The 24,021-nt window shown below is 49.5% G+C and overlaps 1 protein-coding gene across 2 annotated transcripts in view; it reads right to left on the bottom strand.

Moving 5' to 3' along the window:
* Positions 1-24,021, bottom strand: part of COL9A1 (collagen type IX alpha 1 chain) — a 67,066-nt gene that overhangs the window by 22,639 nt on the left and 20,406 nt on the right. For both annotated transcript variants that reach the window (XM_064164151.1, XM_064164153.1), the window contains 17 exons: positions 23,148-23,183; positions 16,370-16,393; positions 15,838-15,891; positions 13,903-13,956; positions 13,068-13,100; positions 12,918-12,974; positions 11,670-11,723; positions 10,721-10,774; positions 7,758-7,811; positions 5,995-6,048; positions 4,810-4,863; positions 4,485-4,538; positions 4,305-4,358; positions 3,978-4,031; positions 3,575-3,619; positions 2,871-2,924; positions 2,681-2,734 (listed from right to left, as the gene is read on the bottom strand). In XM_064164151.1, coding sequence (XP_064020221.1) covers positions 2,681-2,734; positions 2,871-2,924; positions 3,575-3,619; positions 3,978-4,031; positions 4,305-4,358; positions 4,485-4,538; positions 4,810-4,863; positions 5,995-6,048; positions 7,758-7,811; positions 10,721-10,774; positions 11,670-11,723; positions 12,918-12,974; positions 13,068-13,100; positions 13,903-13,956; positions 15,838-15,891; positions 16,370-16,393; positions 23,148-23,183 — 843 coding nt within the window. The remainder of the gene's footprint in view (positions 1-2,680; positions 2,735-2,870; positions 2,925-3,574; positions 3,620-3,977; positions 4,032-4,304; positions 4,359-4,484; positions 4,539-4,809; positions 4,864-5,994; positions 6,049-7,757; positions 7,812-10,720; positions 10,775-11,669; positions 11,724-12,917; positions 12,975-13,067; positions 13,101-13,902; positions 13,957-15,837; positions 15,892-16,369; positions 16,394-23,147; positions 23,184-24,021) is intronic.

Raw genomic sequence — 24,021 nt, forward strand, 5'->3', positions numbered from 1 at the left:
CAGCCACCTCCCTGGGCAGCCTGTGCCAGGCTTGGAGAACCCTCCCAGTGAAAAGTCTCTTCTAATGTCCAACCCAAACCTCTCCTGGTGCAACTTGAGGCCATTTCCTCTCGTTCTATCACTTGTTACTGGGAGAGGAGCCCAGCCCCCACCTGTCCCCAGCCTCCTTTCAGGGAGAGTGAGAAAGTCTCCCCCCAGCCTCCTCTTCTCCAGGTTGAACAACCCCCATTCCCTCAGCTGCTCCTCCCCAGACCTGCCCTGCAGACCCTCCCAAGGCATGCCTTTGCCTGCTTTCAGTTAAAGCTTGACCATTTCATATCTTCTCTAAGATGGAAACGTTTCCAGAGTCATAAATGCCAAAGCTTGACTCTCCTGCTCTAGTACCAATGCTGGTCCCACTACAGTCCAACAGTTGGGTTAGTAATGAAAACAAACTTGAATTCCACAGACTATGGCAGAGGATTCTGCAGGCTACTGGTTAGAGGAGGGAAGTATTAAGCATTGAGCAGCAATGTGCCCTCCTGGCCAAGAAGGCCAATTGTATTCAGAAGAGTGTGGCCAGCAGGTCAAGGGAGGTTCACAGCTTGCACCAGTTTGGAAGTGACCCTCAAAAGTTATCTTGTCCCATCCCCCTGCACTCAGCAAGGACACCTCTAACTAGAGCAGGCTGCCCAGCACAGCACATCCCTGGGCAGCCTGCTCCAGTGTTTCACTGCTCTCACTGTGCAGAGCTTCCTCCTGCTGTCCAACCCAACTCTGCCCTGCTCCAGTTTCAAACCACTGCCCTCGTCCTATCCCCACAAGCCCTTCTGAACAGTCCCTCCCAATCCTGCCTGTAGGTCCCTTGCAGATGTTGAACTGCAGCTCTAAGGTCTCCCCAGAGCCTTCCCTTCTTCAGGCTGAACAGCCTCAACTCTCTCAGCCTGGCTTCACAGGAGAGGTGCTCCAGCCCTCCGAGCATCTTGGCAGCCTCCTCTGGACCCACTCCAGCAGGTCCAGAGGACCTCCAGAGGTTCTCCTCCAGCTCTTCTCTGCCCTGATGAGCATTGCATCCAGTTCTGGGCTTCCCAGCTCAAGAGAAGCAGGGAACTGCTGGAAGAGATGACCATGAAGATGCTGTGGGGACTGAAGCATCTCTCTTAGGAGATGCAGAGATCCCTGGGGCTCTTTAGCCTAGGGAGCAGCCTGAGAGCAGATCTTATCAATGCTGATCAATAGCTAAAGGGTGAGGATCAAGAGGATGGGGCTGGGCTCTTTTCAGTGGTGCCCAGTGGCTGCTCTGGATGACCCTGGAGGTCTTTTCCAGCTGAAACAATTCTCTGAAGCTAAACATTATTATTATTATTCAGGCTTTAAAGGACCTGCAGGTGAAAAGTAGATGAGTGCTTGATGCTCTATATGCAAACTTACTTTCTGACCACTAATTAACTTCCTTGCTCCATTTTGCACTGACCACAATTGGGTTTTGCCTTGCTCTGCTTTTGTTCTAATAGCACAGGACCCCCCAAGAATGGCAGGTTGGAAGGGACCCCTAAGGATCATCTGGACCCAACCTTTCAGCATTCCCAGCTTTTCCCAAACCAGCACACTTTGTGAAGAGAGAGAAAACAGGGGCAAGGTTTCCAGATGTCCTGCTGGGGTGCCAAGCAGAAAAGTGATGGTATTTAAGCCACATGAAGTATTTCTCTCCAGCTGACAGGGTTGCTAATAACTGACCTTGCATGTCAGCTCCTGTTCCATGGACTGCTGGTTTTGTACATTCATGCTCACATTGCAAGGATTAAAAGCATAGCTGGGCAGATTACAGGGCATTAGCAGAGTGGCCAATTGCTTTGGTCTGAGTCAATTAGAGCTCTCAGTCCTGTCACAAGAACACAAAATATCAGCTCAAGAAGAACAGGGGCTGGGGAAGTTGGTCTCAGTGACAAGACAGAAGCTTGCAGAAGTGATTGACTATGGAGCCTGCTGCCTGGCCAGCATCTTCATGTTTAGTGTGAAGAAAGAGGAGGCTGAGGGCAGACCTCTACAGCTACCTGAAGGGATGTTGTGGAGAGGCTGCTGCTGAGCTCTTCTCATAGGTAACTGGAGACAGAACAAGGGGGAATGGCCTCAAGCTGAGGCTGGGGAGGGTTAGATTGGTCATCAGGAGAAAAAGTTATGCATGCAGAGAGTGGTCAGGGACTGGAATGAGCTGCCCAGGGAGGTGGTGGAGTCACCCAGCCTGGCTGTGTTTCAGGGTGGTTTGGATGTGGTGCTCAGGGCTAAGGTGAGTCTTGCAAAGCAAAAGAATTAGATCAGCCTTAGGTAATCTCAATCCATACCACATCCACTCTAGAGGGAAGTGAAATCTGTAGCCTAGCACAACCCATGAGGGTAGTGAAACACAGGAACAGGTTGTCCTGATTGGTGATTGAGGCCTCATCCCTGAGGATATTCAAGGTGAGGCTCAACAACCTGATCCAGCTGAGGATGTCCCTGCTAATTAGGTGCAGAGGGGGTTGGACTGGATGAGCTTTGGAGGTCTCTTCCAGCCCAGACCACTCTGTGAATCTGTATTTAACTGAAAACCAAATAGGCCTTGTGCTGAACAACATTTTTCTCTCATGGTTAGCACAAGCCCCCAGAAGTTAGGAGGCAGCAATATTCCATCAGCTCAGTTAGAAATTGGCTCAGCACTTACAGGTGGTCCCCGGGGTCCTGTTGGACCTGCTTCTCCCTCCGGTCCCCGTTCGCCCTGTGTTGTGGACAGCAAGAAGGCAACACATCTGAGCAGGGAGGTTTTGTGCACAGCTCAGAGCTTTTCCTATGTGTCTGTTTTTTTGTTCCCTTTTCTTTTCCCTAGGTCTTTGGCATCAGCTCAGTGACCTTACCTGCTTGCCAGAATTCCCCATCAAACCTGGCACCCCAGGAGGACCTCTGTTACCCTGTTAGGCAAGAGAGGAAAGATGTCAGACAAGCCCATGGTTTGCTCCTCCATTTGAGGAGTGAAAGGGTGAGGAAGTCAACGAGGTCTAAATAAACAAAGAAAGAAGTAGGTGAATACATTTAAAAATGGGGCAGGGCAGGGCAGGGCAGGGCAGGGCAGGGCAGGGAAGGGCAGGGAAGGGCAGGGAAGGGCAGGGAAGGGCAGGGAAGGGCAGGGAAGGGCAGGGAAGGGCAGGGAAGGGAAGGGAAGGGAAGGGAAGGGAAGGGAAGGGAAGGGAAGGGAAGGGAAGGGAAGGGAAGGGAAGGGAAGGGAAGGGAAGGGAAGGGAAGGGAAGGGAAGGGAAGGGAAGGGAAGGGTTCTCATTTAACTTTCAGATCTTCCCTCCTAATGACTTCCATACACTTGAAAGGGAATGGCCTTTATTAAGAAGTGTTTAATGTCTGGACTCATGGGAACCAGTTCCTGCAGCAGAAGGAGCATGAAAAAGCACAGGACAGAAGGGGATAAAGGTGTATGTTTAATCCCTTCAGCCAAAGGCTTGTCTCCTGCCATGGCAGAAAGCTACCATCATTTCTCTGAAGACCTCAGACCTTGATAAGCACCACTAAAGCATGAGGAGACAGTCAATTCTCAAGGTGTTTCACTTACCTTTGGGCCAGGAATGCCTTTGACACCTGGAGAGCCTGGTAAACCCTGAAAGAAATGACATTTGTTGTTAAGGGGGTTGGAAATGGTGTTAAGGAACACCTAAACTCATGTTAAAGCATTTCTAGTCCCTTTACTTGACACTGAGGCACTTTGATCCAATAATTCTTCCCATTAACCAAGCCACAGGTAAGGAGCAGCACTCCAACCCCAAGCAGTCTGTGAAACTGTGAAGAGTTTTAGGCTCCTGTGCTAAAAGCTTTTGATGCACACAGCAGAATTTCCCCTTCCATTACTCGTTCTCTTTCTGGGTCTTTTGCTCAGCTTCTCACTGAAGTTCACTCCAAAGCCTTTCTGGGTTGAAAGCTGAGCCTAACTTTCCCAGGTTAAAATAGCAAACACTTACTGGCAGTCCTTGAAGTCCTGCATCACCTGGAGCTCCAGGTTGTCCTGGTTCACCCTGAAAAACATTTATCAGTTGTCAATTGTGCAAAGCAAAACAAAAAGGGGAGAAGTTAGGTTGGACTGGATGGCCTTGGAGGGCTCTTCCAACCTGGTTGATTCTAGGAAGTGCTTATTTCTGGAGCACAGAGTAATCTGGGGGCTGTGGGATGAGGAGGTGCATTCAGTCACCCTAACAATGTGCAGACAAGCCAGAGGCAGCAGCACAATTCAAAGCTAGAGAGGTCTGAACCAACATAGGACAGTGCCAAAGGTCAGATCTAAGCCTTACTTTTGCTCCAGGCATTCCAGGGATCCCTTCCCGGCCGTCCACTCCTGGTAAGCCCTTGGCAGAACAGCAGCAGCAACAAAGAACAAGAAACATGAATGTGTTGATGGAGAGACTTCCCTCCAGCACTCCAATACCCAAATGGGCATGGTGAGAAGAGAAGAGAAAACAAAATATACATACAGGCTCTCCTTTAGGCCCAGGGAGACCATTGATTCCTCTTGCTCCTTGAGGGCCCTGGGCAGGAGAAGAGAGGAGGGAGGGAGGCAGGAGAGGAGAGGAGGGGAGGGGAGGGGAGGGGAGGGGAGAGAGGAGAGAGGGAGGAAGGAGAAGAGGGAGGAGTCATTATCCTATTATTATATTTTATTCTTCTTGCAATCACAATGATTTTAACCAAAACAGAGACACTGAAATGACAGATGCAAAGAATGCCAACACAGACCCAATCAGATGTGCACCACTCACACTGCTTGCAAGACAAAAGGACTTGCAATGTGTCTGTGCTCACCCTCTCTCCCTTAGGGCCTGCCTCTCCCAGTGGACCTCTCTGGCCTTGATCCCCCTACAAGAAAAGAAAGGGTAAAATTCTATTTTAGTAATACAACCAAACTGAATGCAATTGCTTTTGGCAGCCAAATAACCAACAGCAGCACAATTCCCACCTGGATACTGCAGATAGCTCCGACTTAGAGTGTCTGAGCATGGCCACAAGAGCTGCACCACTGGGATCACTTCTCTTTAATATCCTTAGCAATGATCTCCATGGAGGTGCTGAAGCCAAGCCTGGCCTGGTTGGGGCACTTAGTGCCATGGTCTGGTTGATTGGATGGGGTCACCTGGGAGTCTTCTCCAGACTGAACAGCCCCAATTCAATAATCATAGAATCACAGAATCAAGCAGGTTGGAAGAGAGCTCCAAGCTCATCCAGCCCAACCTAGCACCCAGCCCTGGCCAACCAACCAGACCATGGCACTAAGTGCCCCAGCCAGGCTTGGCTGCAACACCTCCAGCCACACAGACTCCACCACCTCCCTGGGCAGCCCATTCCAATGCCAACCACTCCCTCTGCCAACAACTTCCTAACAACATCCAGCCTAGACCTCCCCTGGCACAGCTTGAGGCTGTGTCCCCTTCTTCTGTCCCTGGCTGCCTGGCAGCAGAGCCCAACCCCACCTGGCTACAGCCTCCCTGCAGGCAGCTGCAGGCAGCAATGAGCTCTGCCCTGAGCCTCCTCTGCTGCAGGCTGCACACCCCCAGCTCCCTCAGCCTCTTCTCACAGGGCTGTGCTCCAGGCCCCTCCCCAGCCTTGCTGCCCTTCTCCAAACACCTTTCAGCACCTCAACATCTCTCTGCAATGGAGGAGCCCAGAACTGGACACAGCACTCCAGGGGTGGCCTGAGCAGTGCTGAGCACAGGGGCAGAAGAACCTCCCTCGTCCTACTGGCCACACTGCTCCTGAGCCAGCCCAGGATGCCTCCCTCAGTCTCTCCTCACAGCAGAGGTGCTCCAGCCCTCTGCTCATCCTCGTTGCCCTTCAAGGTTCCTCCCAACCCAAACTGTTCTGTGAATTCTATGCACCAGTTGGGGAATCATTTGGATACAGCAGAGGCTTTTCTGGTTTGCAGCCAGCAAGGACTCAGGAGCTACCTGGGTAGCCCCTGGGAGGTGCTTGGCTAACACACACTGTACTTACAGGTGCACCAGGCAGCCCCTGGGGACCAGGCTCACCATCCAGCCCACGAGCTCCCTGCAAAACAAGACACCAAAAAGAAGAGAGCTGAAACACCAACGACTTCCACTGCCCTTTGCTCTGCAATTCTCACCTGCTGAGGTGGGGGTGGTTTAGAGCTCGACTTTAAAAACCACACCGAGGAATTCTGGCCAACTTTGGAGGGTTTGGGTTTTTTTTTCAGCTCCATCTGGGATTTTTGTGGGTGTTACAGAAGCCAACACTTTGTAACTTTGGGGAGATGTCCTCCAGCTCACCCCCTAACCAAAGTCACAACAGGCAGCAAGGAGGCAGAGCAACCCACAGCGTTGCAGGGGATGTTCTGCAGCAGCAGCTCCTGCCAGAGAAGAAACTCTTTTGCCAGGCAGATGTAGTAAGACTGTTTCAAGAGGGCAAAAGAGCACACACACAAAAAACAGGCAAGGAACTGAAGGATCAGGAGGCACAGAGAAAGCCAGAAAGGTGCAGACAGTGATAGCTTTGCAAGCAGGGCCAAGGGGTGAGAAGGTTCAGCATTAGGGCAAATCTGAGGCTGAGCACAGAGTAAGTTTTCTGGTTTCATTTCTGGAGAGAGAAATACTAATGGCACTTGTGGGGAGGGAAATCCTAATTAGTGGCAGTTGTGGGGAAGGAAATCCTAATTAGTGGTGCTTCCAGGGAGGGAAATCCTAATTAGAGGCACTTCTGGAGAGGGAAATCCTAATTAGTGGTGCTTTCAAGGAGGGAAATTCTAATTAGTGGTGCTTCCAGGGAGGGAAATCCTAATTAGTGGTGCTCCTGGAGAGGGAAGTCCTAATTAGTGGCACTGGTGGGGAAGGAAATCCTAATTAGTGGTGCTCATGAGGAAGGAAATCCTAATTAGTAGTGCTTCCAGGGAGGGAAATCCTAATTAGAGGCACTTCTGGAGAGGGAAATCCTAACTAGTTGCACTGGTGGGGAGGAAATCCTAATTAGTGGTGCTTCCAAGGAGGGAAATCCTACTTAGTGGAACTGATGGGGAGGAAATCCTAATTAGAGGCACTTCTGGAGAGGGAAATCCTAATTAGAGGCACTTGTGGGGAAGGAAATCCTAACTAGTGGTGCTCATGGGGAAGGAAATCCTAATTAGTGGTGCTTCCAGGGAGGGAAATGGTCACTACACTTTCCTCCCTCCAGAAATTGTGCCCCCCTGAGACTGAGCAAGAAGCTGAAAGAAGAGAACCCCCCACCCCCCTGGCCAGTTCAGGGATGCTTGGAGACACCTGGATGAGCAGCAGGCAAACAAGGCAGCCAAGTCCAAGCCCACATTAACAGCAGCCCCAGCAGCAGCAACGTAAGACACAAAAGATGCAAGAGACAAAGCTTGGGCAAGAACAAACTCTGCCAAATTCCTCACCAAAAGTGGGGCAGTGGAAATGGCAAAGAGCCTGAGGAGGCTGCAGCCACAGGAGGGGCTGCTCAATCAATTGTAGCTTTAACTAAAAGCTGCTCTCACTTATAGCTGCTGTAACTTGCTGTCTCCACACCTGCACACCCCCCGGGCTGCCAGGAAGCAGAGGGCAAGGTGTGAAGAGCACACTCAGAGCAAGCAGAAGGGCCAAGCTGCCTTTCCTCCTAATCCAAAACACAGCAGCTATGGAAGTAGAGCTGGCAGGAGGCAGCAAAGGTGGGGAAGGGAAGGAGAGGTTTAAATAAGCCTTGTAAATACTCGAGGGTGTGCACTTCGCCCAGGAAAGGTTAATACTCACTTTGGTACCTTTAGGTCCCACGATGCCAGTGATACCTCTGATGCCTAGGATGCCCTGCAAATGAAAAGTCCACTCCAGTTACCCTTCCAGCTTTTCATCAGGCCTGCCCTAGTTCTCAGGCAGAAGATTCCCAGCTCTGCCTGCTTGCTTTGTGCCCGTGTTGCTATTTCCTGACTATACAAGGGAGGAAATTCTATGGTAGGGTAAGAATTTACAGGCTAATTTGGTGTTCTGCTGATTTAAGGCTCCTCAGGAGAATACCAGAAGGAGCAGGTTGAATGGTACCACCACAAGCAGGCCTTGAGGACTGAAGAAACAAAAGAAAGATAAAGCACAGATTTCTCTTCTTGATGGCCACAGAGCTGAAGAGTTCTCCCTGTGGAGGTGTTTGAGGCCAGGCTGGATGAGGCTGTGTGCAGCCTGCTCTAGGGTAGGGCATCCCTGGGCATGGCAGGGGGGTTGGAACTGGCTGATCCTTGTGGTCCCTTCCATCCCTGACTGATTCTATGTGAGAGGAAGACAGAAAGGCCAGACCTGCCAAAGTGCTCAGCAGGCTTAAGTGGAGTATGGGACAGACACAGGAGGGAAGCACCATCAGACTTTACAGAACCACAGAGGCAGGCAACACTGGGCAAGGTGTCTGAGGGCCAATGGGACCCTGGGGGGCATTAAGAAGAGTGTATCCAGCAGATCCAGGTTGGTTCTCCTCCCTCTCTTCTCTGCCCTAGTGAGACCTCCACTGGAATACTAGATCCAGTTCTGGGCTCCCCAGTTCAACAGGGGCAGGGATCTGCTGGAGAGAGTCCAGCAAAGGGCTACAAGGATGATGCAGGGACTGGAGCACTGCCTGAGGAGGAAAGGCTGAGAGCCCTGGGGCTGAGAGTCTGCAGAGGAGAAGGCTGAGAGGGGATCTGAGCAATGTCTATCAATAGCTGAGGGCTGGGGTCAGGAAGGCAGGGACAGGGACAGGCTCTGCTCACTTGTGCCCTGGGATAGCACCAGGGGCAAGGGATGGAAACTGCTGCACAGGAGGTTCCACCTCAACAAGAGGAAGAACTTCTTGACTGGAAGGGTCCCAGAGCCCTGGCACAGGCAGCCCAGAGAGGCTGTGGAGTCTCCTTCTCTGGAGCCTTTCCAGCCCTGTCTGGATGTGTTCTGTGCAACCTGTGCTAGATTCTCTGGTGCTGCTCTGGCAGGGAGGTTGGACTGGATGACCTCCAGAGGTCCCTTCCAAGGCCTCACATCCTGTGATAATGCAAGTGTTAGGTCGATGTGCCTGCCACACCTGAGAGGCTGGGCTTAGGAGTCATTCTAGTGCAGCAGGCTGTGTTTTAGCTATCATCACTTCCCTTCTAAATGCAGCCTTGTAGGCTTCCATTTGCTCCTCTTCCTCAGAGAGTAAAACTACATGAGATGTCTCCTGCCTGCAGAGAAACCAAACCCCAGCCATAACGTGTTTGTCCTCAGCTGGTAAGCAGAGAAGTAAAATCTCTTTAAAAGGGGAAAGGAAAGCCAATCTCTAATTGCTTTTTAATTCTGCTGTGCTGTTTCACAGCAGCTGAAGAACTTCACCAAGCTGAGCTACAGTAATTGGTCCCCACAGACCCTTCAGACAGCAGAAGCTGCATCTTAACACAAGATTTTCTCTGCACCAGGGATTCTTTTTTCAGCATCAGGCATAAGGCTTAGAGTTTTCTTTTTACTCCCTCTCTGTTCTCTCTTTATCTCACTCCAGTCCTAAGCTGGGGGTTAATTCTTCAATGGGCTGCCCAGGGAGGTGGTGGAGGCACCGTCCCTGGAGGTGTTCAAGAACAGACTGAATGAGGCACTTAGTGCCATGGTCTGGTTGACTGGATAGGGCTGGGGGATAGGTTGGACTGGCTGAGCTTGGAGGTCTCTTCCAACCTGGTTGATTCTATGATTCTATGATGTCATGTGCAGCAGGGTAAGGGCCTGTGTGATGTCACATCTGGACAAGAATGGCTTTAAAGAACTGATTTTATACCTAGGGAAAAAAATAAAGGCATAAAACTCCACTAGGAAACAAACTACACAACTTAAACATGCTGAGCCTGCTTCTGTGATCTCTCCAGTTCCCTTCCTTCTGTTCCCTATTGCCTGCTCAGCTGTGGTAACCACAAGAAAGCAGCAGGAAGAGAGCTGCAGAGGGATGTGCCAGAGGAAAGAAGTGAAGCAGGCCACGAAGAAAGTTCCCCAAACACAGGTGTGATTGGAGGATGCTTCTCTGGCATGCTAAAAAGGGCAGGATAAAAAGCAAAACACAGACACAAATGTGTCCTTCCACAGCTGCTGCTTTCCCCTCAAGTCTTAGCTCAGCCTGAAGGCCACAGTTCAGCATGCTTTGAAGAAACACAGGCACTGAAGTCACAAAATGATGGAAGGGAAGGGCACAAATAAATAAAAATCAAAACCACATCCAAAAAATCCACCCAACAACAACCAAACAAAAATCCCCTCACTGCACAACAAGAGCAACTCTTGGCACAGCCTAAGCACAGCCCAGGGAGGCTGGAGAGGGACTGTTTAAGAGGGCTCGTAGGGATAGGATGAGGGGCAATGGTTTGGAACTGGAGCAGGGCAATAGAGGTAGGACATAACATACAGGACAATTCATGGTCCAGATGATTGGCCAGGGCTGGGTGCTAGGTTGGACTGGATGAGCTTGAAGGTCTCTTCCAACCTGCTTGATTCTGTGATTCTATGAAATAAGCCTTTGCTTCTACTGCTTCTCAACAGCCTAAGGCTGTGGAGAACTTTGTGCCACAGTAGAATGTAGCTCTTTGGAGAGCCTTAATGCAATCTACTTTTCACTCCTATACAATAGGGCAGAATAAAGAGGAAGGTATGGAGAGTTTTTAACCCTAACTATTTCCACACAGTAAGAAGAAAGACATGACACAGCAGAGCAGATGGGGAAAGCTATTTAAAAGGAAATACTTTACTGGAGGCCCTTGAGCTCCCACTTCACCACTGGGTCCTTGGTCTCCTTCTTCACCCTGGGAGAGCAAGAGGAACACATCTGGAGCTAAGCCACACCACGCACATTGCACTGCCATCACAGGAGGCACATTTACTACTTGCTGGTTCATGTAACACTCACATCCTGCTTGAAGGAAATGTAAATGAAGTCCCACTGCTTCCTCAGAGCACAGACAGATACTTGTTTATGTTCACATTCCACCCACAGATACTTGTTTATGTTCACATTCCACCCAACCATTAGTCAAAAGGGTCACTGCAAAGCATCTTAAGGAAGATGTAGTGACAGGACAAGGGGAAATGACTTCAAACTAGAGCAGAGCAGGTTTAGATTGGATGTGAGGAACAAGTTCTGCACCAGTTCTGCAGGAACACTGCAACAGGTTGCCCAGGCAGGTAGTTGGGACCCCATCCCTGGAGATATTCAAGGTGAGCCTGGACAGGGCTCCGGGCAACTTGATCTAGTGGAGGATGTCCCTGCTGACTGCGGTGGTTGGACTGGACAAGCTTTGGAGGCCCCATCCAACCCAGACCATTCTATGATCATTATGGAATATGCCCAGGACTGAGTGGGATGAGAAACCCTCCCAAGTCCCCCAGTCCCTAAGGATATCATTTCATAGCCAGGGTACAGCCTCAGCTCACAGAGGCAGCACCTAGCAGCTCATCAACTCTTCATTTCTGTGGCTCCCTAACTAAGCATTTGGAAGTTTCCCAGTTAGTAAATTCTACCTTAGGTGTTTTTTTTTTGCCATGAGTTCCATTTTAATTACATTGAACAACCAAAATGTAAAGCAAGATGAGGACAACTTCTGCTCCTTAGTAACTACAGAGTAGAGGTGACTGCAAGCCATGAAGAACAAAGCCTTTGGTTGCTCTGAAGCATTGGGATAGGTTTTATTGGGTTTTTACCTTATATCCTTGTTTGCCTGGTTCACCAGACTCTCCCTTTGACCCCTTCTGACCCTAAAGCAAATGGAAATAAGTAAGTCAGCAGAGATTATTCACTATTACAACACCAAGTTTCAAGAAGCAGATACAGACTGCTCAGAACTACCTTCATTGATCACTGCTTCCCACCACACATCAGATACCATCTGAGAGCCTGGATATAATAAAGCTCTGTTTCTACTCAGGTTAGTATTTCTTCTTCTGTTATCCCTTAACAATATGTCAAGGGAGGTCGTGGATGTCCCCAGGATATCCCAGAACATCCCAAAGGTGTTCAAGGCATGAGTTGAAAGAGTCCTTGAGCAACCTGAGCTAGCAGAAGGTGATAACTGGAAATGACAAAGAAATTCCTTGTAGTGAGGGTGGTGAGACACTGGCACAGGTTGCCCAGGGAGGTTGTGGAGCACAGAAGCACCCAATGTGATCAAAGACCACATTGGGTGCTTCTGTGCTCCACAACCTCCCTGGAGGTGTTCAAGGCCAGATTGGATGAGGCACTGAGCAACCTGGGCTGGTGGGAGGTGTCCTTGGCTGGGGCAGTTGGAAGGAGATGATCTTTAAGGTCTCATCCAACTCAAACTTTGGAAGAGCATTTGGAGTTTCTAGAGTCAGACAACAAATGGCTCAGCAAGTGAAGGAATCAATCCTTCACTCACTCTAACCCTCTCAGAACCATACCTAAGTTTCATCCTGAAGATTACAGCAGCAGTAAGAGACTTTCACCAAGGTGAGGCTGTTTTGGCAGTCAAGAGTTGAAACAACTCTAAGCAACCAACACTGCTGCAAAGTGGAATTAGCAGCAAACTGCCATTTGGTCGAGCCAGGAATCACCTTCCCTGGTGGTGTGGGTCTTGTAATGACAGGTTGAAAGTGTTGTAAGGACAGGATGAGGAGGAATGGGTTTAAACTGGCAGGGGGGAGATTCAAACTAGATGTTAGTGAGGGTGGTGAGACACTGGCACAGGTTGCCCAGGGAGGTTGTGGAGTACACAAGCACTCAATGTGATCTTTAATCACATTGGGTGTTTGTGTGCTCCACAACCTCCCTGGAGGTGTTCAAGGCCAGGTTAGGTGAGGTCTTGACCAACCTGTTCTAGTGAGAGGTGTCCCTGCCTATGGCTGAGGGTTTGAACTGGCTGAGTTTTGAGGTCCTTTCCAACCTAAACCATTCTATGTTCTAAGATCTCTGAACAAACCAGATCCTCTTACCTTCATTCCCATCAAGCCAGCATGTCCTGGGCGCCCAGGTGGACAAGCACTGGGACACTGGAAAAGCATCCACAAGGTTAAAACCAGAGAGGCTCAATGAGGTCATCTGAGATGACTCTGAATATAAAGCCAGCATGGAGACTACCTTACCAGTGGGTCACCATCTTGCAGGCCAATTGTGCCCTAAATCAAATGAAATTAATCCAAGTCAGTACAAGAGAAAGAAGCAGGTCTTTGGCAGGTGGGTTGGACTCTGGAGGTGCCCTACACCCCTTGGCATTCTGTGGTTAGGCAGAAAATACTCTTCTCAGCTTTAACACTCTCACATTTTACAATGCCTCTGGGAATTGGTGTGGAAACAAGGACCATGGCAGAGATAAAGCACACGGATTTGGGGTCAGTGCAGCTCTGACAGATTGCTCAGCATGGGTTTATTTGCCACTGGTTTGCACTTCACAGCACCCAACCTCCTGTGTGGCTGCAACATCCTGCTCTGTTAAGCAGTGAGTGGCTGGAGAGCAGCCCTGAGCAGAGGGACTTGGGGGTGCTGCTAGATGAGAAGCTCAACAGGAGCCAGCAGTGTGCACTTGCAGCCCAGAAAGCCAAGCAGAGCCTGGGCTGCAGCAGCAGCAGTGTGGCCAGCAGGGCCAGGGAGGTGATTCTCTCCCTCAGCTGCACTCTGCTGAGACCCCACCTGGAGTCCTGCATCCAGTTCTGGAGCCCCTGGGACAAGAGGACTGTGGAGATGCTGGAGAGTGTCCAGAGCAGGGCCAGGAGGATGCTCAGAGGCTGCAGCAGCTCTGCTGTGAGCACAGACTGAAAGAGTTGGGGCTGTGCAGGCTGGAGAAGCAATTCCCTGCTCTATGACACAGCCTTGCTGAAATCCTAAGGTCAGTATGCAGCTGGAGGACTGGAGGAGACGTTTTGTTCAAGCAGCAGCAATTCTGCATTCAGAGATTAGTACATATTAAAGGCAATTGCTTACCCGAGGACCTGGTGGTCCTGGTGGCCCTGGGGGGCCTCTTTTGCCTTGATCTCCCTAAAAAGGGATAAAATAATTGTCTGGGTTCAGGACAATAATAATGAGAAGCAGCAGTTACATATTCCTACAACATAGCCACAGTGAGAAGTCAAGCAGCTACAGAAGGACAGGGGAGGCAAGCATCAACCCACACAAAGGTCCCACAGTAGAATGGGAGAAGCTGGTTTTGAGTGGAATCAGAGCCCTGTTGTGGAAGAGGGTCCACTACAATAACATATGACATAAAAAAGGGCACAAAATGGAAAGAAAAATCTAAAGGGAGGGGGGGGAAAATCTCTAAAGGGAGGGGGAAAAATCTCTAAAGGGAGGGGGAAAAAATCTCTAAAGGGAGGGGGAAAAATCTCTAAAGGGAGGGGGGAAAAAATCTCTAAAGGGAGGGGGGAAAAAATCTCTAAAGGGAGGGGGGAAAAATCTCTAAAGGGAGGGGGGAAAAAATCTCTAAAGGGAGGGGGGAAAAAATCTCTAAAGGGAGGGGGGAAAAATCTCTAAAGGGAGGGGGGAAAAAATCTCTAAAGGGAGGGGGAAAAAATCTCTAAAGGGAGGGGGAAAAAAAATCTCTAAAGGGAGGGGGGAAAAAATCTAAAGGGAGGGGGAAAAATCTCTAAAGGGAGGGGGAAAAAAATCTCTAAAGGGAGGGGGAAAAAATCTCTAAAGGGAGGGGGAAAAATCTCTAAAGGGAGGGGGAAAAAATTCTCTAAAGGGAGGGGGAAAAAATTCTCTAAAGGGAGGGGGAAAAAAATCTCTAAAGGGAGGGGGAAAAATCTCTAAAGGGAGGGGGAAAAAATCTCTAAAGGGAGGGGGAAAAAATCTCTAAAGGGAGGGGGGAAAAATCTCTAAAGGGAGGGGGGAAAAATCTCTAAAGGGAGGGGGGAAAAATCTCTAAAGGGAGGGGGGAAAATCTCTAAAGGGAGGGGGAAAAAATTCTCTAAAGGGAGGGGGAAAAAAATCTCTAAAGGGAGGGGGAAAAAAATCTCTAAAGGGAGGGGGAAAAAATCTCTAAAGGGAGGGGGGAAAAATCTCTAAAGGGAGGGTAAAAAAAATCTCTAAAGGAAAGGGAAAAAAATCTCTGAAGGGAGGGGAAAATATCTCTAAAGTGAGGAGAAAAAAATCCCTAAAGGGAGGGGAAAAATGTAAAGAGAGGGGGAAAAAAAAATCTAAAGGGAGGGGGGAAAAATGTAAAAAAAAATCAATCCAATATTCTGACAGAGACCATCAAGAGTCCAAACAAATATGCTGAGCACATCTTGGCAGAGTACAAGAAGCAGAGTGTGGAAGGGAGGAGAAGAAGGAGTGGGGTGAGAGGAGAGGAAGGAGTGGGGTGTGGGGAGGGAGAGCAGGGTGGGGAGGGAGAGGACAAGTGGAGTGTGGGGAGGGGGAGAAGAAGTGGAGTGTGGGGAGGGGGGAGAAGAAGTGGAGTGTGGGGAGGGGGAGAAGAAGTGGAGTGTGGGGAGGGGGAGAAGAAGTGGAGTGTGGGGAGGGGGAGAAGAAGTGGAGTGTGGGGAGGGGGAGAAGAAGTGGAGTGGAGTGTGGGGAGAGGGAGAAGGAGTGGAGTGTGGGGAGAGGGAGAAGGAGGAGTGGAGTGTGGGGAGGGGGAGAAGGAGTGCAGTGTGGTGGCAGGGAGGAGTTGAGTATGGAGAGGAGGAGAAGTAGAGCATGGGACACTATAAGACATCCAACTCTCATCTAAGGCGTGACCCTGCCTGTGCTATTCACCACTCCTCCAAGCACACCTTTCCTCTCGCAGTGAGCACTGCAGAGGCAGGAACACATTGTCCAGCACGGCTGCAACCCAAGCAGTGTTCGGATGGCACAGGAAGGATTCACCTCGTTCTAGCAGCTGACTAAACCTGCGCTCTTAGCAGCCCTGGCAGTACTTACGGGTGGGCCAGCACGACCTACTTCCCCAGGAAGCCCTGCAGCTCCAGCTGGACCCTGTAACGACCAAGGGAAACAGCCTTTTTAAGCCACACACCACCTCTACAAGCAGCAGCCAAGGAGTGAGAAGATGCAGTCCTCTCAAGCCAGCTGTGCCTTCAGACACCTGTATTCTTACACCATTTACCACAAGCAGGGTAACCACCCAGGGAGGTGGTGAAGGCACTGTCCCTGGAGGTGTTCCAGAAAAGCCTGGATGAGGCACTTAGTGCCATGGTCTGGTTGATTGGATAGGGCTGGGGGTTAGGTTGGACTGGATGAGCTTGGAGGTCTCTTCCAACCTGGTTGATTCTGTGATTCTAAGCAAACTCAGTAGGAGCTGAAGAGGGCACAGAGGATGAAGACAGCCTCTTTGTTCACTCAATTACCTTTCATTACAGCAGAACAGCTCCATTATATCCAAATAGATACAGCCATAACATCCAAACAGATTCATTAAGCAGCAGATTTAGGAGATGTAAAACTTGATACTTACAGCTGGTCCAAGAAGACCTTTGCCCTGTGAAACAGCAAATAAAAGAGGTCAGAACTGTGGGGAGTGTTCCACACCTAATCAAGCTTTCTGCTAAGAAGAGAGTAGATGGGATTTTAAGAGCACTAAAAACCTGAAGTTTGACCCTGCAAAATCAGTCTGGAATTATTTTTTTCTTAACTGATGCTAAATATCAATTTTATTATTGGGGAAAAAAATCAATATCCAACTATGAAATGCCACTGCAAGGCAATGCAGTCAGTTACACTTACTTAACACACACCTGAAGCTTCATACTGCAAAATCAGTTTGGAGATGTCTTTAACTGATGTTAAATATCAATTTTATTATGGGGGGGGGGAAATCAATATCTGGAGAACAATCCAACTATGAAATGCCACTGCAAGGCAATGCACCAGTTACACTTACTCAACACCTGAAGTTTGATCCTGCAAAATCACTTTGGAGATTTCTTTAACTGATGCTAAGTATCAGTGTTATGATTGAGGAGAAATCAATATCCAGAGAACAATCCAATTATTAATGCCACTGCAAGGCAATGCAGTCAGTTACACTTACTTAACACACACCTGAAGTTTCCTACTGCAAAATCACTTTGGAGATGTCTTTAACTGATGTTAAATATCAATTTTATTATGGGGGGAAGATCAATATCCAGAGAACAATCCAATTATTAATGCCACTGCAAGGCAATGCAATTGGTTACACTTACTCAACACCTGAAGTTTGATACAGCAAAACCAGTTTGGAGATTTCTTTAACTGATGCTAAATATCAATTTTATTATGGGGGGAGATCAATATTTGGAGAAGAATCCAACTATGAAATGCCACTGCAGGGCAATGCATCAGTTACACTTACTCAACACCTCAAGTTTGGTACAGCAAAACCAGTTTGGAGATTTCTTTAACTGATGCTAAATATCAATTTTATTATGGGGGGAGATCAATATCTGGAGAAGAATCCAACTATGAAATGCCACTGCAAGGCAATGCAGTCGGTTACACTTACTCAACACCTGAAGTTTGATCCTGCAAAATCAGTGTGGAGATTTCTTTAACTGATGCTAAATATCAATTTTGTGATTGAGGAGAAATCAATATCCAGAGAACAACCCAACTCTTAAAGGCTGCTGCAGGGCGATGCATTCAGTTACACTTATTTACAAGGACAAAGGAATGGAGACATTAAAGCCTTGGAGGTTTAGCTGATTACCAAGCACCACACAAACACATCTATGCTATGAGCACTTCCACCTAACAAAGCATTTAAATTGTTAATAAAAGAGGTTTATTTGATTCAGATTTTTTTTTCTTTTAGCAGTGCTTCCCTAAGGTCTAAATCCATTAAAAAGATGATTACTGAATCAGAAAGAGCCAAACTGCTCCTGTTGATGTTTTCTTTAGTTAGTATTCCTCTGAATCATTGTAATGAGAAGTGCTCAAGACACAAACAAGATTCTGGCTGCGTGGACAATTCACTCCCTTCACACAGTAAGAAAAGAGATGCCTCAGTCATGCATCACTAAAGCAAATGGGCAATTTTCTGCTGGACAGCATCACTGTTGTGTGTCTAAACTCACAAACAGGCTGAAATCCTCGGGAGGTTTGATGTAACAAAGCACCTGGGCTGAGGGGAGCCTACAAGCCACAGAACATCACAGCAGGAGTGAGGCTGCCTTTGGCAAACTTGGTACATGGCAGGGAATATTGCAGGCACTTACCAGCCCTTCCATTTTAACCATTGAATAGACAGCAGAAAGTAATCTTCTCACCTTGCAGACCCTACAGAAAGCCTTTGAGCTTAGCACTCCCTTGCTGCAATTCATTACTACCATCCACACCTAGACATATATATATATATATTACCCATGTCTCTCTATCTGTATCCATGACCATATAAACCAAACTGAATCCCACACCTCATATTCCATCACCTGCCTCTGAAAGAAGGAAACCAATTCCTTGCAGGTTCTCATTAGAGTCCCCCTTGCTAACATGCCCCTAATAGCAGCAGGGAAAGTCAATGATATCAAAAGAAGAAGTCACATCTGCTGTGTCCAGCCCCTACACAGCCCTAGGAGGAGCCAGTCCTCCCCTCTGCCCACTCCACTGCTTCTCCTCACTCTCCTAATCAGGGCTCCAAGACTCAGGGGCAATCCATGCCTCCCTGTCACCCAGCTGCTCCACCTTGCTGGCCATAACTCCTTGTATGAGACCAAGCTGTGGAGGTGAGAGCTCCAGGGCAATCAGGCAGTAAGGATCTACACAGAGCAGTCAATGAACCCAAGCAGCTGCCTATGCTCCTGCCTCTGGCTGGATCCTAAGAGCGGAAACCTCTCCACTGAAGCCTGGGACTGAACCTTACACCCTTAGCTGTCTGCTGCCTGCTTTGGAAGTGCTTATCTGGCCCAGAGAGCACATGAAGCCCACAGCATGGAATCACCTGGTTCAGGGACCAGGAAGCACCTCCACACCCTCAGTGCAGACCTGCTGCCATCCAGCACAGAGTCACAAGCCAGGATTTCAATCACAGAATACTCTGGGCTGGGAGAGACCTCCAAAGGCCATCCACTGCAAGCCCCTCTGCAGCCAGCAGGGACATCCTCCATTAGATCAGGTTGCCCAGAGCCCTGTGGAGCCTCACCTTGAATATCTCCAGGGATGAGGTCTCAACCAGCTCCCTGGGCAACCTGTGCAGCAGCTGGCCTTTAAAGATGTTGAGGTGCTGGAAGCTGTCCAGAGAAGGGTGATGAAGCTGGTAAGAGGCCTGGAGCACAGCCCTGTGGGGAGAGGCTGCAGGAGCTGGGGGGGTGCAGCCTGCAGAAGAGGAGGCTCAGGACAGAGCTCATTGCTGTCTGCAGCTGCCTGCAGGGAGGCTGTAGCCAGGTGGGGTTGGGCTCTGCTGCCAGGCAAGCAGCACCAGAAGAAGGGGACACAGCCTCAAGCTGTGCCAGGGCAGGTCTAGGCTGGATGTTGTTAGGAAGTTGTTGTCAGAGAGAGTGATTGGCATTGGAATGGGCTGCCCAGGGAGGTGGTGGAGTCTGTGTGGCTGGAGGTGTTGAAGCCAAGCCTGGCTGGGGCACTTAGTGCCATGGTCTGGTTGGTTGGCCAGGGCTGGGTGCTAGGTTGGGCTGGATGAGCTTGGAGGTCTCTGGTTGATTCTATGATACTCTGCCATTAAATATAGAGAACACTACTCACAAGTCAGCTCCATGAAACACCTGCAGTATGGCAGCTAACAGAGCTTAAGAGGCAGCCTGGACTGAAGAGCACAATAGGTGCACTGCATGGAGCAGACCCAGGTGCACTGGCCGGGGCCAGGTCAGAGACATCAGCACCTTTTGGTGGTAAATGACTTGAATTAATTAGAAGCACTGTGTTAATTTTGCATCTGTTGTCAGAGACACTATCCACAAAAGATGAGACAAAGAGAGTTAAAACTTAGTGACTGAATTAAAACTAAGTGATGAAGCAAGGAAAAGTAGATGAAAGGGAGAGTAAAAGGAGGTAACTAGAGGTTGCCAGGCTACATTCTGAGGAAGAAACAGTGACAGAAGCAGGAAAGCAGATCCAACATATAAAACTTCTCTCTTTCCATTACCCTGAAGTCCTAATTTGGCTAACAAATTCCATCAGAATGTATTGAAGAGGGAGAATTTAGAATTTATTGAAGAACAAAGTGAAACTCCATCAGAATTCATTGAGCTTGAAAGAAGCAGAGATAATCATTTAAAACTAATTAATGTTGATGGCAGCTTCTTGACTTCCTATTTGCATTGAGCACTTCAACAACTTCAGCAAGGGGTTGGGTTTGGTGGTTTGTTGGGTTGGTTTTTTTTTTGGGTGAGAAATGAAGTCTTTGGATAACCATCCAGAGACTACTCCACTTGCAAAGGCCACTAATTGAATTCAAAGCAGTGCATAATTACACCTAAACAGCTAATTAATCATGCAGCCAGCAGGCAGACTCCTAAGTGTGCTCACTGTGTAATAAAGGAGGTCTCATAAATCAAACCAAGACCTGCAAAGGTTAGGCAGCTCTTTTACTTCATGATGATAGTAAGAGCTTCTCAAAAGGTCTCTGAAGCTGGGATTTGGAACCCTCACCCTCCAGCACTAATACTTCTACCCTTTTTGGGGTTTAATTAGGTTTCATTACTCTAAATCTGATCTCACTAAAGGTGAGATGACTTGTGTTGGCCATGCTGAGAATCTCCCCTTCACTGCTCTGGTTCTTCAGCAGCTGAAAGCCATTCCTCACAAGGCAGGCCTGTGTAAGTGGGATTCCTCAAAGAGATTTATGCTGAGCATTGACCTTTCCCCAGTGGTTCAGCCTGTATGGGTTAGCAACCACAGAGCTACAAATCCAACACCAGGCTTCTTGCTAATGTGTCAGGCCCAAGGATTAACCTTAACCTTAGCAATCACAAGGGTAATGACACAAAGTGACTAAATATATCCACCTTTTCTTTTCCTTCAAACACCTGAGAGTTCTCATTTCCTCACTATGAATATTCCTGCCAGTTCACCTTTAAGCACAAGTTTCAGTTGCTGATTAAGCAGAGGCAGAATAACTCCAAAGGAGATCCCTACTGAGCTTGTCCAAAGGAGATCCCCACTGAGCTTGTCCAAAGGCAGACCCCACTGAGCTTGTCCAAAGGCAGACCCCACTGAGCTTGTCCAAAGGCAGACCCCACTGAGCTTGTCCAAAGGCAGACCCCACTGAGCTTGTCCAAAGGCAGACCCCACTGAGCTTGTCCAAAGGAGATTCCTACTGAGCTTATCCAAAGGAGATCCCCACTGAGCTTGTCCAAAGGGGATCCCCACTGAGCTTGTTCAAAGGAGATCCCCACTGAGCTTATCCAAAGGAGATCCCCACTGAGCTTGTCCAAAGGAGATCCCCACTGAGCTTGTCCAAAGGAGATCCCCACTGAGCTTGTCCAAAGGCAGACCCCACTGAGCTTGTCCAAAGGAGATTCCTACTGAGCTTATCCAAAGGAGATCCCCACTGAGCTTGTCCAAAGGAGATCCCCACTGAGCTTGTCCAAAGGAGATCCCCACTGAGCTTGTCCAAAGGAGATCCCCACTGAGCTTGTCCAAAGGAGATCCCCACTGAGCTTGTCCAAAGGCAGACCCCACTGAGCTTGTCCAAAGGGGATCCCCACTGAGCTTGTCCAAAGGAGATCCCCACTGAGCTTGTCCAAAGGAGATCCCCACTGAGCTTGTCCAAAGGAGATCCCCACTGAGCTTGTCCAAAGGGGATCCCCACTGAGCTTGTCCACAGGCAGACCCCACTGAGCTTGTCCAAAGGGGATCCCCACTGAGCTTGTCCACAGGCAGACCCCACTGAGCTTGTCCAAAGGCAGACCCCACTGAGCTTGTCCAAAGGGGATCCCCACTGAGCTTGTCCAAAGGAGATCCCCACTGAGCTTGTCCAAAGGCAGACCCCACTGAGCTTGTCCAAAGGAGATCCCCACTGAGCTTGTCCAAAGGGGATCCCCACTGAGCTTGTCCACAGGCAGACCCCACTGAGCTTGTCCACAGGCAGACCCCACTGAGCTTGTCCACAGGCAGACCCCACTGAGCTTGTCCACAGGCAGACCCCACTGAGCTTGTCCAAAGGCAGACCCCACTGAGCTTGTCCACAGGCAGACCCCACTGAGCTTGTCCACAGGCAGACCCCACTGAGCTTGTCTAAAGGAGATCCCCACTGAGCTTGTCCAAAGGAGATCCCCACTGAGCTTGTCTAAAGGAGATCCCCACTGAGCTTGTCCAAAGGGGATCCCCACTGAGCTTGTCCAAAGGAGATCCCCACTGAGCTTGTCTAAAGGAGATCCCCACTGAGCTTGTCCAAAGGAGATCCCCACTGAGCTTGTCTAAAGGAGATCCCCACTGAGCTTGTCCAAAGGGGATCCCCACTGAGCTTGTCCAAAGGGGATCCCCACTGAGCTTGTCCACAGGCAGACCCCACTGAGCTTGTCCAAAGGGGATCCCCACTGAGCTTGTCCACAGGCAGACCCCACTGAGCTTGTCCAAAGGCAGACCCCACTGAGCTTGTCCAAAGGGGATCCCCACTGAGCTTGTCCAAAGGAGATCCCCACTGAGCTTGTCCAAAGGCAGACCCCACTGAGCTTGTCCAAAGGAGATCCCCACTGAGCTTGTCCAAAGGGGATCCCCACTGAGCTTGTCCACAGGCAGACCCCACTGAGCTTGTCCACAGGCAGACCCCACTGAGCTTGTCCACAGGCAGACCCCACTGAGCTTGTCCAAAGGCAGACCCCACTGAGCTTGTCCACAGGCAGACCCCACTGAGCTTGTCCACAGGCAGACCCCACTGAGCTTGTCTAAAGGAGATCCCCACTGAGCTTGTCCAAAGGAGATCCCCACTGAGCTTGTCTAAAGGAGATCCCCACTGAGCTTGTCCAAAGGGGATCCCCACTGAGCTTGTCCAAAGGAGATCCCCACTGAGCTTGTCTAAAGGAGATCCCCACTGAGCTTGTCCAAAGGAGATCCCCACTGAGCTTGTCTAAAGGAGATCCCCACTGAGCTTGTCCAAAGGGGATCCCCACTGAGCTTGTCCACAGGCAGACCCCACTGAGCTTGTCCAAAGGCAGACCCCACTGAGCTTGTCCAAAGGGGATCCCCACTGAGCCTGGGGGGGAGGAAACCCATCTCAAACATACCTATACCAGAAAAATGCTTTTCCCTTGATGCTTAAGGCCTAAAAAGCCTCCTTGTGTCCTAAACACATCACTTACCGGCAGGCCACGAGCACCTGGCAGTCCTGGCTCACCCTGTAAGAGGAGAAAGGAGTCTTACAAGAGGTGCAAGAAGCAACCTATGTATGCAGCACACCTGAAGAGGCTCTCACTCAATATTGAAGAGACACAGCCCTAGACCTTTTCTCCTCACAGAATGTATGGGCCAAACACGCTGCCTGCTCTGCCTGCTGATGTGGGATTTACTGGTCTGGCTGCTGCTGAAGTCAGGTTTCACTGTCCTGGTTTTCACTGTCACTATGACATAATTATCACAGAGTCCTAGAATGGCTGAGGTTGGAAGTGACCTCAGAGATCATCTACTCTAACCTCTCCTCCATGGGCAAGGACACCTCTCAACTAGACTTGGCTGCTCAAGGTCTCATCCAACCTGGCCTTGAACACCCCCAGGGAGGAAGCAGCCACAGCCTCCCTGGGCAGCCCATTCTAGAGTCTCACCACCCTCATACTGAAAAACTTCTTCCTCAGCTCCAATCTAATCATGCTGTGCCTCAGCTTCAGACCATTCCCCCTTGGCCTGTCTCTAGACAGCCTCATGGGAAGTCCCTCTGAAGCCTTGCTATAGGCTCCCTTCAGGGATTGGAAGGCAGCTGTAAAGCTCCTCCAGACTCTTCTCCAGGCTGAACACCCCCAGATCCTGCAGCCTATCCTCACAGCAGAGCTGCTCCAGCCCTTGGATCATCTTCATGGCTCTCCTTTGGACTTGCTCCAACAGCTCTGTGTTAATAAGAGTACAGCAAATGGGAAGAGCCTCCTCACTTCTGAAGCTGCTCAGCCCTAATGTCACCAGTGTGATGCCACCATTGACTGTGCCAGTGGAAGCTGCTCTGTGCTGCATGAAAAGGGCTCAGTA

Source organism: Pogoniulus pusillus, chromosome 25, assembly GCF_015220805.1.
Source record: "Pogoniulus pusillus isolate bPogPus1 chromosome 25, bPogPus1.pri, whole genome shotgun sequence".
NCBI classification, from domain to species: domain Eukaryota; kingdom Metazoa; phylum Chordata; class Aves; order Piciformes; family Lybiidae; genus Pogoniulus; species Pogoniulus pusillus.